Here is an 11,388-nt window from a genome sequence, read left to right as displayed (position 1 = left end):
TTATAGGAATACTGATTTACTCTGTTACCAGTCGAGTTTGAAGTTTGACATATATGTCAACATCACTCGATTGCTAGTGGTATGACTTATCAAGTAGAATTTATAGGAATACTGATTTACTCTGTTACCAGTCGAGTTTGAAGTTTGACATATATGTCAACATCACTCTATTGTTTTCTTATTTGATTTCTAAGGAATTGTAGTGGTTAAGAAAAAATCTCCTATATGTCTAAAAGTTGAAGTGCGAATTTTTAAAATATATCATTAACTTTTTGATGATACTAAAGTTTAAATATAGCACTTATATTAGTCGATAGTTGTCCTAAAAAGTATTTCTAGCTAGTCAAAATGCAGCGAGTGCTAGTGTGACCATAGGCTGAGCATAACAAATACTAGAAAATGTAAATAAAGGTGTGCATTTTTGGCGCCAAATCTGAAATGCCCCATATACCTTATAAACGCCTAAGCAACTGACGTTTTTAGGGCTGCAAAATAAATACCGCTCATCGATAACGTCATCAGGTCAGTTTTGCCATCCCTAGGTGTTGTTATTGTTGGTGTCTCGTTGTTGTAGCACAGTTGTTGTTGCTGCTGCTGGGCAAACAAGTGTTAAGACCTATTTGTGCTGCAATATTTTCAGCAATTACCGATCGCCCTCGTCGCTGTTCACCACCCAACTTAAGCAGTAACCGAGATTGGAGCAACAAAATCCAAAGAGGCAAAAAGAATCGACTTACACAATAAAACCATAATCGGTTGGGTAAACAATTTAATTGCTGTGGGCAGCCAGCTGGAGTAATCTCTTCGATTTGTCAAGTCCAGCAATAATGAGCCAAACGGAGGCTAGCAAGACACCCAAGATCCCGGACTCGGAACCGGATGGAGCGAAGGGCAAAGGGAAGCAACAGCTGGAAACTTATCGGGTGTATGTGGTCACCTGGAATGTGGGCAGTCGCTTTCCGGAGAACATATCCCTCCGCCATCTGCTGGGACTGCAGGATGTGACGATGGACAAGGAGACGAAGGAGACTAATGCCCACATGCCGGACATCTACGCCTTGGGCCTCCAGGAGGTCAATGCCCAGCCGCAGCAACAGGTGTTGGGCTTGTTCAAGGAGGATCCGTGGACGCACAAGGCTAAAGAACTGCTCCGTAAATACGACTATGTGGCCGTAAAGACCGAGCAGATGCAGGGACTGCTTCTCAGCATGTTTGTGAGGCGGCAGCACGTTGAGCACTTGCAGGACATCGAGGCGGAGTTCACAAGGACCGGTTTCGGTGGCATTTGGGGCAACAAGGGCGCCGTCAGTGTCCGATTCACTCTCTATGGCTGCGGCTTGGCCTTTGTGGTGGCCCATCTGGCTGCCCATGACGAACGGCTGGATGAGCGCATCGATGACTACAAGCAGATCCTGGAGAATCATCACTACCATGTCAAGCGGTATAGGGAGATTTACGATCACGACTATGTCTTCTGGTTTGGCGATCTAAACTTCCGACTGCAGGGTAACGATTCTTCGACGGAAGTGCGCGAGCTGCTACGCGATGAGGCCCAGCACGAGGCCCTTATCCAGCGGGATCAATTGTACCAGGTACGCGAGAAGTCGCAGCAGGCCTTTCAGGTTTTGCAGGAGCGACTGCCCGCCTTTCCGCCCACCTTCAAGTTTCGCGAGGGCACCTCCGAGTACGACCTGAAGCGGCGGCCAGCCTGGACGGATCGGATCATGTACGCTGTGCAGCCGCTGAACAGGCAACCGGGCATGCAGCTGTCCATCGAGCAGTGCTCGTACAAGTCCCATCCTTTGTACACCATCAGTGATCACAAGCCGGTGACCAGTGACTTTACCCTCAAGCTCTACCCGAATGTACGGGCGCCCGGCGTGGTATTTTTGCCCCTGTCGCTCTGGAAGATTGGGGACGAGAACACAGTGGAGTACCGCAAGCAGGCAGAGTTCGATGAGTGTCCCAACGACTGGATTGGCATCTATTCGGCTGAGTACGCCAGTTTGGCGGACTTCGTTGCCTACGAGTATGTCAACCAGGCTGAGTCGCCCACATCCTCAGACTCCAATCACGCACCGGATCCGTTTGAGACGCCCTCGCATCACCGAAGTGGTCGTCATCATCACAGGAATCGCCAGCGACTGCGGCGCCAACAGGAGGCCAATGCCCAAGAGCAGGTGCGACTAGATTTCGCCGACGATGTGGAACTGCGACACGGCGAGCAGTACCTGTTGATATATTTCCGCACCACCGGAGTCAGGGGCGTGACCAGTGTGGCCGGCGTCAGCGACGTCTTTGTGGCGGAGAAGCGACACGGCTCGCCCCATCGGACGGAGTACCATGTTGACTAGCTAGCCGAGGCTCTGGACATTTTTATTCTTTAGTCTTCGTTTCGTATTTGCCGTGCCGATCTAATTTTATTGACCTTATGTGAATGTGTTAAGTTTGCTTGTTGGCTGTTGACTCAGCACCCACCCCCAAATACGTTAATATGTAATTATACAATTATCGAACCAATAATGTTTGTGTTTACTACCCATTCCCACCACCCATTCCCAGCCCAAATCCCGCTTTCGTTTGCATATGTTCCAATTGCTCTGCTGTCATTTTGTTATTTTTATTTGTACGGTGTCATGGCACTAGATATTTGTATTTAACCGGTTTGCAAAAGGTTAATTACGCCACTCACTGTCACATATTTACACTATGACACACCCGCGCACAGTGGGCCAGAAATGAGCAAAAGCTCATTGAATCTCTATCCAGGTGAGAGCTCTTAATGGGGCCGCCATTCAAATTTCAGTTCGAATTAAGTGAAAGTAAGCTAAATGAATCTACATGTTAGTCAAAACCCGGAGTCTGAAAAGTGATATTTTTGAATGCCTCTTAAGTCAAATATAGAGAAAACTATTATTTAATGGTAGAAAGGTATATATATAATTTTACTTTACTTTAATTTAACTATTTAATGTAGGCAAATTTTATTTAATATTTTTATAGCGTGTTAATATTGAAAAAGAACAAAAATTTAAAATTAATATGATTCCAAAAAACCCAGCTCAATTTAGAATTTTTAAAAAACAAAAAGAAAAGATTTTTACCCGGAAACGTAGACTTGTATAAAAAGAAGACTTCCAATTTATACCTACTTACGATCTTTTTCCATTACCTAATTGGTAAATAATCCATAAAATGTATTTGACCAAGTCGTAGCAAATTATAAAGATAGTTTAGATAAGGACTGCACCAAAATAGACCACCAGGCAGACAATTGAAGCAATCTGCGCTGACTTTCACCCACCGTACAGTGGGTCATTTGAAATTCGAGCTGGCGGAGCCCTGAAATTGGCAATATTTTGATGCGCTGGTGCAACCAACAGGGGGCCATTAAAGCCATTGGTGCCCGGTGCCCACTGTACTCGAACGATCGAATGGTGTGAACATTTTCGACCCCATCTATGGTCTGAAAGCCAAAAATGAGAGCACCCATTTATGCGGGCTCGGTCAATTGAAATTCGTGTGGCTTAGTAACCTTCAACAACTATTAGATAACTATATTACCCTCATACCAGTGGACACTTGACCAATGTATGGGAGTGCATTTACCACCTACCTATAAACATATAAATATACATACATATATACAGTCATATGCCTTATCAAAGTGAACATTAATCAATTTACTTAATCGAATGAAAACATTTACAATTGTGTAGTAATTTATGAATACATAGGGCAATTTCAGGCTGGCGATCATTTGCTAGTGGGATTTCAGTTAGTGATCAGTCGAAAATGATGAAATTAGTTTTAATTAAGTATCTAGTGACTATATAAACCAAATATAAAGCCTAATAAAAATAAACTAGCAAGTTGAAAACGCTTCAATCATACTTTAAATTTGCACTTGATTGTTCGTACTTCATATTTAACTTTTCAATACAGCATCTTTATAATTCGTGTATACAAAATATATCTTTCGAAAAATGTAAACATAAAAAAATAAACATTTATTAATAGGAAATATAAGCATTTGAATTTTTCTTGCCAACTCCTCACTTTGCCATCACCTTGCACCTTGCATCGTGACTAACTACCAGTGAAGTACTTTAGGTGATAGGCCCTCCTGTTAAGTCCGCTGTAGCAGCCAGTGTGCTGGATATACTTGAGAGGGTGCGATCTGCTGCCTGGTTGTGCTTGATAGTCGATTTTGATGCTAGGTTCTTTATTTTTGCTAATTTGAAACGTGTTTGTCGGTTAGCTCGACGAGGGAGTTTTGAGGAAATAATGGGTTAGCATGTTGTTGAGGGCGCAATCTTGGAATCGTGTTGCTCAGGGTAGAAGGTATGTGTCGACGGTGGCGGACATGGTTCGTTTCCAGTGCGCATTGATCATTTACGGCGGCAAACCAAGTGTTTTGCGCACCAGCCGTCGGGCGATGGCGTTGAACTCATCTCTCTGCTCGCGCCACATAATGGCTGCATCCACATTAGCGCCGCTCTCATCGTTGGGTTCTGTGGGCAAAAATTAAAGACAATAGTAGTTATTGGAAGCAATTAAGTCAGGAACAAAAAATCTACACAAATAAACAAATTAATGACCTAAGAAATAAACATTATGCCTATTATTGTTAACTTCTTCTTACCCGCCAGCATGCTGACCACGCTAAGCAAAATCTTCTCCACGCTCTGGACAGGACTCCAGCGCTCAGCGGATAGCTCATAGCCCATGGGATCGTCGCCGGGTGCGTGTAGTATTGATATGCAGACCCGCCCGTCGGCGAATATGTTGGGATGGAACATATCACAAGTGAATTTCATTTTTGGCGGACTCAGGGGATAGTCGGTCGGAAAGACGAGACGGGCGGGGAACACACCGCCCTCGAAGCAAGTGCCCTCAGGTCCGCTGCAAAGGGCAAAGGGCAATATATAGGTGAAACTGTACATTATCCGTGTCCATGTCGATCGTATGGTGATCTTAACTCACGCAATCAATGCCTCCCACTCGAAGAAGTTGTCCTCGCTGATGGGGCCGGCCACAATGCCCTCGGGCGGGTCAAGTGTTAACTCTGGAGAGGATTGAAGTGGTGGTAAGGGAAAGTTCTTCTCGCCCTGTGGACTTTCGACTCACGTTTGTATTCCGCCATCAGGCGGCGCAGTGCGGACCCAGCCATCCTGGATGTGATCAATGGTAATGATGATGGTTGAGTTCACTTGCTCCTTCTCCCCACTGTGACCACTTCCTTTGCGTTTCCTTCAACTGATCCGCCGTGTCCTGTCCACCTGCTCCTGCTCCTGCTACACCCAGATGGTGTCCTGCTTGTTTTGGCGGCGATCGCGCACTTTCCAGATCCTCGGGCACGGGTCAAAATGCAGACACGTCGTAATATAATAAACACAAACCTTTCGTGTTTATTTATATCGAATATATCGACTAGTTTTCTATGGCAATATATCTGTACTGAGTAATCTGGCAAGGGTAATCGATTCGATTCGATAACGGCAGGCTTAAGCATCTAACTTAACTTATTTTTTGTAAGCTGACACTAAATTAATAACAATGATCCGATTATAACATTCAAAAAAAAAAACTACTATTGTTTTTGAGGTATTATTTAATTTTTTGTTCGATTGCAAGCGAATGCTGTTCAGAGTGCGATATCGATTACATCGAGAGTAAAATGCGAACATCGATAAATCGCTGCTCGAGTCGATATTATTTATGTATTTGTTGTAAAACAAAAAGAGCGCGATTTTGTGCAAAAAATCGTATATAATAAGATGCACATCAAGCAGGTGAGTGTTGAACTGATAGGCAAGCTCCTGCCTACCCAGTGGACACCGGAGATCTGAAATCCACACTCAATTGCAGATTATTATACAAGGCTTCAAGAGTTACAAGGACCAGACGGTGGTGGAACCATTCGACAAGCGCCATAACGTTGTTGTTGGACGTAATGGCTCCGGGAAGAGCAACTTCTTTTACGGTGAGTATCTGCTTCGGCCAGTCTGTTCCGCCATTGATATCTAATCGGTCCTAATGCTGTCCCTCTTCCACTTTGCAGCCATCCAGTTTGTGCTAAGCGATGAGTTCACCCACCTGCGGCCGGAGCAGCGCCAGTCGCTTCTGCACGAGGGAACAGGTGCCCGCGTCATCTCCGCCTATGTGGAGATCATCTTCGACAACTCGGACAACCGAGTTCCAGTGAGTAGTCAAACCAAGTAGTGCCTTCGAAGCACTCTCTTACGCTACGCTTCTTTTACAGATCGACAAGGAGGAGATCTTCCTGCGGCGCGTGATTGGCGCCAAAAAGGACCAGTATTTCCTCAACAAGAAGGTGGTGCCGCGCAATGAGGTGGTCAATCTGTTGGAATCGGCTGGTTTTTCCAGTTCAAATCCCTACTACATTGTAAAGCAGGGCAAAATCAATCAGATGGCAACTGCAGCGGATTCATATCGTCTCAAGCTGCTCCGCGAGGTCGCGGGAACGCGTGTTTACGACGAACGGAAGGAGGAGTCGTTAAATCTATTGCGGGAGACGGATAGCAAGGTGGAGAAAATCAGCGAGTACCTGAAGACCATCGAGGATCGGCTCCAGACGCTCGAAGAAGAGAAGGAAGAGCTAAAGGAGTACCAGAAGTGGGACAAGACGCGGCGCACCCTAGAGTACATACGCTACGAAACCGAGCTAAAGGACACCAGAAAGGCTCTCGATGAACTCCAGCTGCAGCGCAAATCCTCATCGGACAAAAAGAAAATCTACAATATCGAGATTCAGAAGGCACAAGAGAAGATCAAGGATGTGCAAAAGAACCTTAAGGAGGCGAAGAAGAAAGTGCTGAGCACCAAGGAGGAGCGCTCTGTGCTGATGACGGAGCAGCAACAGTTGCTGCGCGAGAAGACGAAACTGGACCTGACCATTGTCGATCTTAATGACGAGGTTCAGGGCGACAACAAGTCCAAGGAGCGGGCCGACCAGGAGCTTAAGAATCTTAAAGTAACAATTGCGGAGCGCGAAAAGGAACTGGACGACGTAAAGCCCAAGTACGAGGCAATGAAGCGCAAGGAAGAGGACTGCTCCCGGGAGCTGCAGCTCAAGGAACAAAAGCGTAAGGAGCTTTACGCCAAGCAGGGTCGCGGCTCTCAGTTCTCCTCAAGGGAAGATCGCGACAAGTGGATCACCAACGAGCTGAAGTCCATTAGCAAACAGACGCGCGATAAAATTGCTCACCATGCTAAACTCGTGGAGGATCTTAAGAAGGACGCTACCTCCGAAAAGGATCTGGGTCAGAAGATCGAGGAGCACTCGTCGGAACTGGAGCAACTTCGACTGCAGATCGACGAGCACAACAAGAAGTACTACGAGCTAAAGAAGACCAAGGACCAGCACCAGTCCATGCGAAACGAGTTGTGGCGCAAGGAGACACAGATGACGCAGCAACTGCAGACGCACAAAGAGGAGCTATCGCGGGCGGACCAGGCGCTGCGCAGCATGGCTGGCAAGCCGATCCTGAACGGCTGCGATTCTGTGCGCAAGGTTCTTGACAGCTTTGTGGAACGTGGGGGCCAATCGGCGGAGATTGCCCGAGCCTACTATGGACCCGTCATCGAGAACTTCAGCTGCGACAAGACCATCTACACGGCCGTGGAGGTAACTGCTGCCAATCGTTTATTCCATCACATTGTTGAGTCAGAATACGAGGGCACGCAAATCCTCAAGGAGATGAATAAGCTGAAATTACCGGGTGAGGTGACTTTCATGCCGCTAAACCGGCTGCAGGTGAAAGTACACGATTATCCGGATGATCCCGATTCCATACCCATGATCTCCAAGCTGAAGTACGATGAACAGCACGATAAAGCGCTGAGGTATATCTTTGGAAAAACGCTAATCTGCAGAAATCTGGAGCGTGCCACCGAGCTGGCCAAGAGCACAGGGCTGGATTGCGTTACGCTGGACGGAGATCAGGTGTCCTCCAAGGGATCCCTCACCGGCGGCTATTTCAATACATCACGCTCCCGTCTGGAGATGCAAAAGAAGCGCACAGAATACACCAGCCAGATAGCCGAGTTCGAAAAGAAACTCAGCAAGCTGCGAAACGAACTCAAGTCCACCGAGAACAACATTAACTCAATCGTATCCGAGATGCAAAAGACAGAAACGAAGCAGGGCAAGTCGAAAGATGTGTTCGAAAAAGTCCAGGGCGAGATTCGTTTGATGAAGGAGGAGCTGGTGCGCATCGAGCAGTACCGGGCGCCCAAGGAGCGCTCACTGGCCCAGTGCAAGGCCTCATTGGAGTCCATGACAAGCACCAAGTCTAGTTTGGAGGCGGAGCTAAAGCAGGAGCTGATGTCCACGTTGTCGTCGCAGGATCAGCGTGAGATTGACCAGCTAAACGACGACATCCGTCGACTGAACCAGGAAAACAAGGAAGCATTTACACAGCGTATGCAGTTCGAGGTGCGCAAGAACAAGCTGGACAACCTGCTGATCAACAATCTGTTCCGGCGTCGCGACGAACTGATCCAGGCGCTGCAGGAGATTTCCGTGGAGGATCGCAAGCGGAAGCTTAACAATTGCAAAACGGAACTGGTTTCCGCCGAGAAGAGAATCAAGAAGGTCAACGCCGATCTGGAGGAGATCGAAAAGCGGGTAACGGAGGCCGTGCAACTGCAAAAGGAGCTGCAGCAGGAGCTTGAAACGCATGTGCGCAAGGAGAAGGATGCCGAGGAGAATCTTAACAAGGATTCCAAGCAGCTGGAGAAATGGTCCACCAAGGAGAACATGCTCAACGAGAAAATCGACGAGTGTACGGAAAAGATCGCCAGTTTGGGCGCCGTGCCGCAAGTTGATCCCGCCTACACCCGAATGTCTCTGAAAAACATTTTCAAGGAGCTGGAGAAGGCAAACCAGCACCTCAAGAAGTATAACCATGTGAACAAAAAAGCCCTGGACCAGTTTCTGAGCTTCTCCGAGCAGAAGGAGAAGCTCTATCGGCGCAAAGAGGAGCTCGATATCGGTGACCAGAAGATCCACATGCTTATCCAGTCATTGGAGATGCAAAAGGTTGAGGCCATACAGTTTACGTTCCGACAAGTGGCGCAGAACTTCACCAAGGTGTTTAAGAAGCTGGTGCCCATGGGTGCGGGTTATCTGATCCTAAAGACCAAGGATAACGAAGGCGACGAGATGGAAAAGGAGGTGGAAAACTCCGATGCCTTCACAGGGATCGGCATTCGGGTTTCGTTCACCGGCGTTGAGGCTGAGATGCGTGAGATGAACCAGCTGTCCGGTGGGCAGAAGTCGCTTGTCGCCCTGGCCCTCATTTTCTCCATCCAAAAGTGCGATCCAGCTCCCTTCTATCTCTTTGACGAGATAGATCAGGTAAGTCAAACATTGCCCATCACATTGTTTCGTTGACTAATGGTCTACTACTGTTTTGTGCAGGCCCTGGATGCAATGCATCGAAAAGCGGTGGCGAACATGATCCACGAGCTCAGCGACACTGCCCAATTCATTACGACAACTTTCCGGCCGGAATTGCTGGAAAACGCGCACAAGTTCTACGGCGTGCGATTCCGAAATAAGGTCAGCCACATTGATTGTGTGACCAGGGAGGAGGCCAAGGACTTTGTCGAGGACGACAGCACCCACGCCTAGGAAATTTTCCCGCCCAAAACCTCATCCCCTAACCCACCACAATCATCCCTCGTCCCAATTATTAGTTTCTTAGGCCTAAGATTTATTTACACATTCATTTGAATCGGATACATATATATATAATTTCCCTTTAACGATACTTGCTACAATTAATTTTCCTTAATAATGAAATTAGTTTTCGGTTGGACCGTCCTCGTTTGCGTGAAACACATCGAGCTGCCGAAAAAAAATGGAGAGTAGACCAACTCCAACCCCAGATCAATATGTAATAAAGAGCATAGAGAAGTAACTTAAACTATATTTAAAATAAAAGTGTGTATTAAAAAACTTATGCAAAACGTAACCTTTTAAATCTATGTTTCTTTTCTGATTAGCTAATAGAAGAAAAGGTTTTTTGAAACTCTTAAAAACAATTCCACATTTTTGAATGATTCGAATAATCTTTTTAAAATAAGAAGTCTGGTTTATTACGAAAAATATTGTTCAACAACGTGCATTTAATAATTAATTGAGTGCTTTAGATCTAGGCAATCAGGGCTCCCGTCCCTGGTTACCCGACCAGCTGCCCTCAGCTGATCACGGCGTCCAGTTGCTCCTGGATGGCATTCAGCGCAAAGATGGTGCTGAAGCACATGCCCACGGTAGCCACCTCCAACTGGCTGATGTTGTAGTGCAGCGGCAGTCGCCACAGGACAAAGTGATTCAGGAGAACGAGCAGGGCCAGGCCAAGTGACCACCAGTGCTCGTCTACGATGGCAATGCGCCAAAGGCAATGGACATTCCACAGAACACAGAGGCCCAATTGGGCGGCATCCAGCTTTATGAATGTGGCACCCAATGGACTGCGAGTGCTGCCAAACCACAAACTGGTGACTGCAAGTGCCAGTACAGCGCTCCACAGTCCAAAGGCCAGTCGCTCCCAGTCGGCGCCGAAGAAGTCACCCATTCGGGTGGCCGGATTCACGGTCTGCAGCTCACCCACCACCAGGGTGACGAACAGGACGCAGGAGTAACGCCTCGACTTGTCGCACAACAGCCGCTGCACTGCACCCGGATTGGGATGGGTGTGCCGCAGCAGGCAGAGCAGGCTGTGGCCAAAGTAGATTCCAAAGGCGGCCATTGCCTTGCTGCCGGTGCTCCGTTTCAGTCCAAAGCCAGAGATTACGGCCAGGACGAAGTGGATCAGACACAGGGCTAGGCGGGAGGTGCCACCACTGGACCCGGGCAAGGGGCCATGATTCAGCGGAGGTCTTCTGCTGGTCACCATTGTTTTGACTTGATAGCGGTCACGCCGGTTGCCGGTTGTTCCACCTCAATGTAATGAATCTTTTGTCCACGTTCTGGACACCCGACTTCTAATCCTCTGCCAAGTCCAGTGCCAATGTAACGGCAGTTAAAGGGTCTTTAGTCAAATTCTATTAATTATTTGTTGAATCAAAACAATAAACAAGATTTTCGTCGATATTAAATCGGTATCGTTTTCTGACATTTGCATGGATTTTTTAGGTTGTTTCTGGGCAGTTTTTTTTTTTTCTGGACGTAGATTCTCGATAATTTAACGGATTCGGCAATAGTGTGGACAGAGTCTAAGAAAATCCATCTATCTATTTTAAAAACGTCCAGTTTTATTTAGGGCGAATAAATAAGTAAATAAGTAAGCCATAAAGTAGACAAAAACGAATACCATTTTTTTATGTTCTAGTACTTTTGGATTATATAGCTAAAGA

At 46.9% G+C, this 11,388-nt stretch overlaps 4 protein-coding genes across 5 annotated transcripts; 2 read left to right on the top strand and 2 right to left on the bottom strand.

The window, feature by feature from the left end:
* The first annotated feature begins 561 nt into the window (after positions 1 to 561).
* On the top strand, positions 562 to 2,523 carry LOC26535661 (inositol polyphosphate 5-phosphatase K). Of its 2 annotated transcripts, none has more exons than XM_015190537.3 (2): positions 562 to 755; positions 823 to 2,523. In XM_015190537.3, exon 2 carries the CDS (start codon positions 828 to 830, stop codon positions 2,352 to 2,354), a length of 1,527 nt encoding a protein of 508 aa, XP_015046023.2. In that variant the 5' UTR covers positions 562 to 755; positions 823 to 827; the 3' UTR covers positions 2,355 to 2,523. The 2 variants fall into 2 exon arrangements, with proteins under 2 accessions (XP_015046023.2, XP_039231322.1); XM_039375388.2 differs by having other exon boundaries at positions 562 to 760.
* Positions 2,524 to 3,891: 1,368 nt separating this feature from the next.
* Positions 3,892 to 5,430, bottom strand: LOC6524986 (ubiquitin-conjugating enzyme E2 G2). The gene is made up of 4 exons (XM_002100790.4): positions 5,131 to 5,430; positions 4,987 to 5,068; positions 4,646 to 4,905; positions 3,892 to 4,514 (listed from the first exon to the last, which is right to left on the bottom strand). Exons 1-4 carry the CDS (start codon positions 5,171 to 5,173, stop codon positions 4,396 to 4,398), a joined length of 504 nt encoding a protein of 167 aa, XP_002100826.1. The 5' UTR covers positions 5,174 to 5,430; the 3' UTR covers positions 3,892 to 4,395.
* Positions 5,431 to 5,666: 236 nt separating this feature from the next.
* LOC6524985 (structural maintenance of chromosomes protein 3) lies at positions 5,667 to 10,013 on the top strand. The gene is made up of 5 exons (XM_002100789.3): positions 5,667 to 5,795; positions 5,872 to 5,986; positions 6,065 to 6,204; positions 6,266 to 9,385; positions 9,449 to 10,013. The coding sequence occupies exons 1-5, from the start codon at positions 5,781 to 5,783 to the stop codon at positions 9,659 to 9,661; spliced, it is 3,603 nt and encodes a 1,200-aa protein (XP_002100825.1). The 5' UTR covers positions 5,667 to 5,780; the 3' UTR covers positions 9,662 to 10,013.
* A 90-nt stretch (positions 10,014 to 10,103) lies between these two features.
* LOC6524984 lies at positions 10,104 to 11,173 on the bottom strand. The gene has a single exon (XM_002100788.3). The coding sequence runs from the start codon at positions 10,926 to 10,928 to the stop codon at positions 10,230 to 10,232; it is 699 nt and encodes a 232-aa protein (XP_002100824.1). The 5' UTR covers positions 10,929 to 11,173; the 3' UTR covers positions 10,104 to 10,229.
* Between the last annotated feature and the right edge of the window lie 215 nt (positions 11,174 to 11,388).

Source organism: Drosophila yakuba, chromosome X (genome assembly GCF_016746365.2).
Source record: "Drosophila yakuba strain Tai18E2 chromosome X, Prin_Dyak_Tai18E2_2.1, whole genome shotgun sequence".
NCBI classification, from domain to species: domain Eukaryota; kingdom Metazoa; phylum Arthropoda; class Insecta; order Diptera; family Drosophilidae; genus Drosophila; species Drosophila yakuba.
This window is presented reverse-complemented; position numbering and strand designations above follow the sequence as displayed.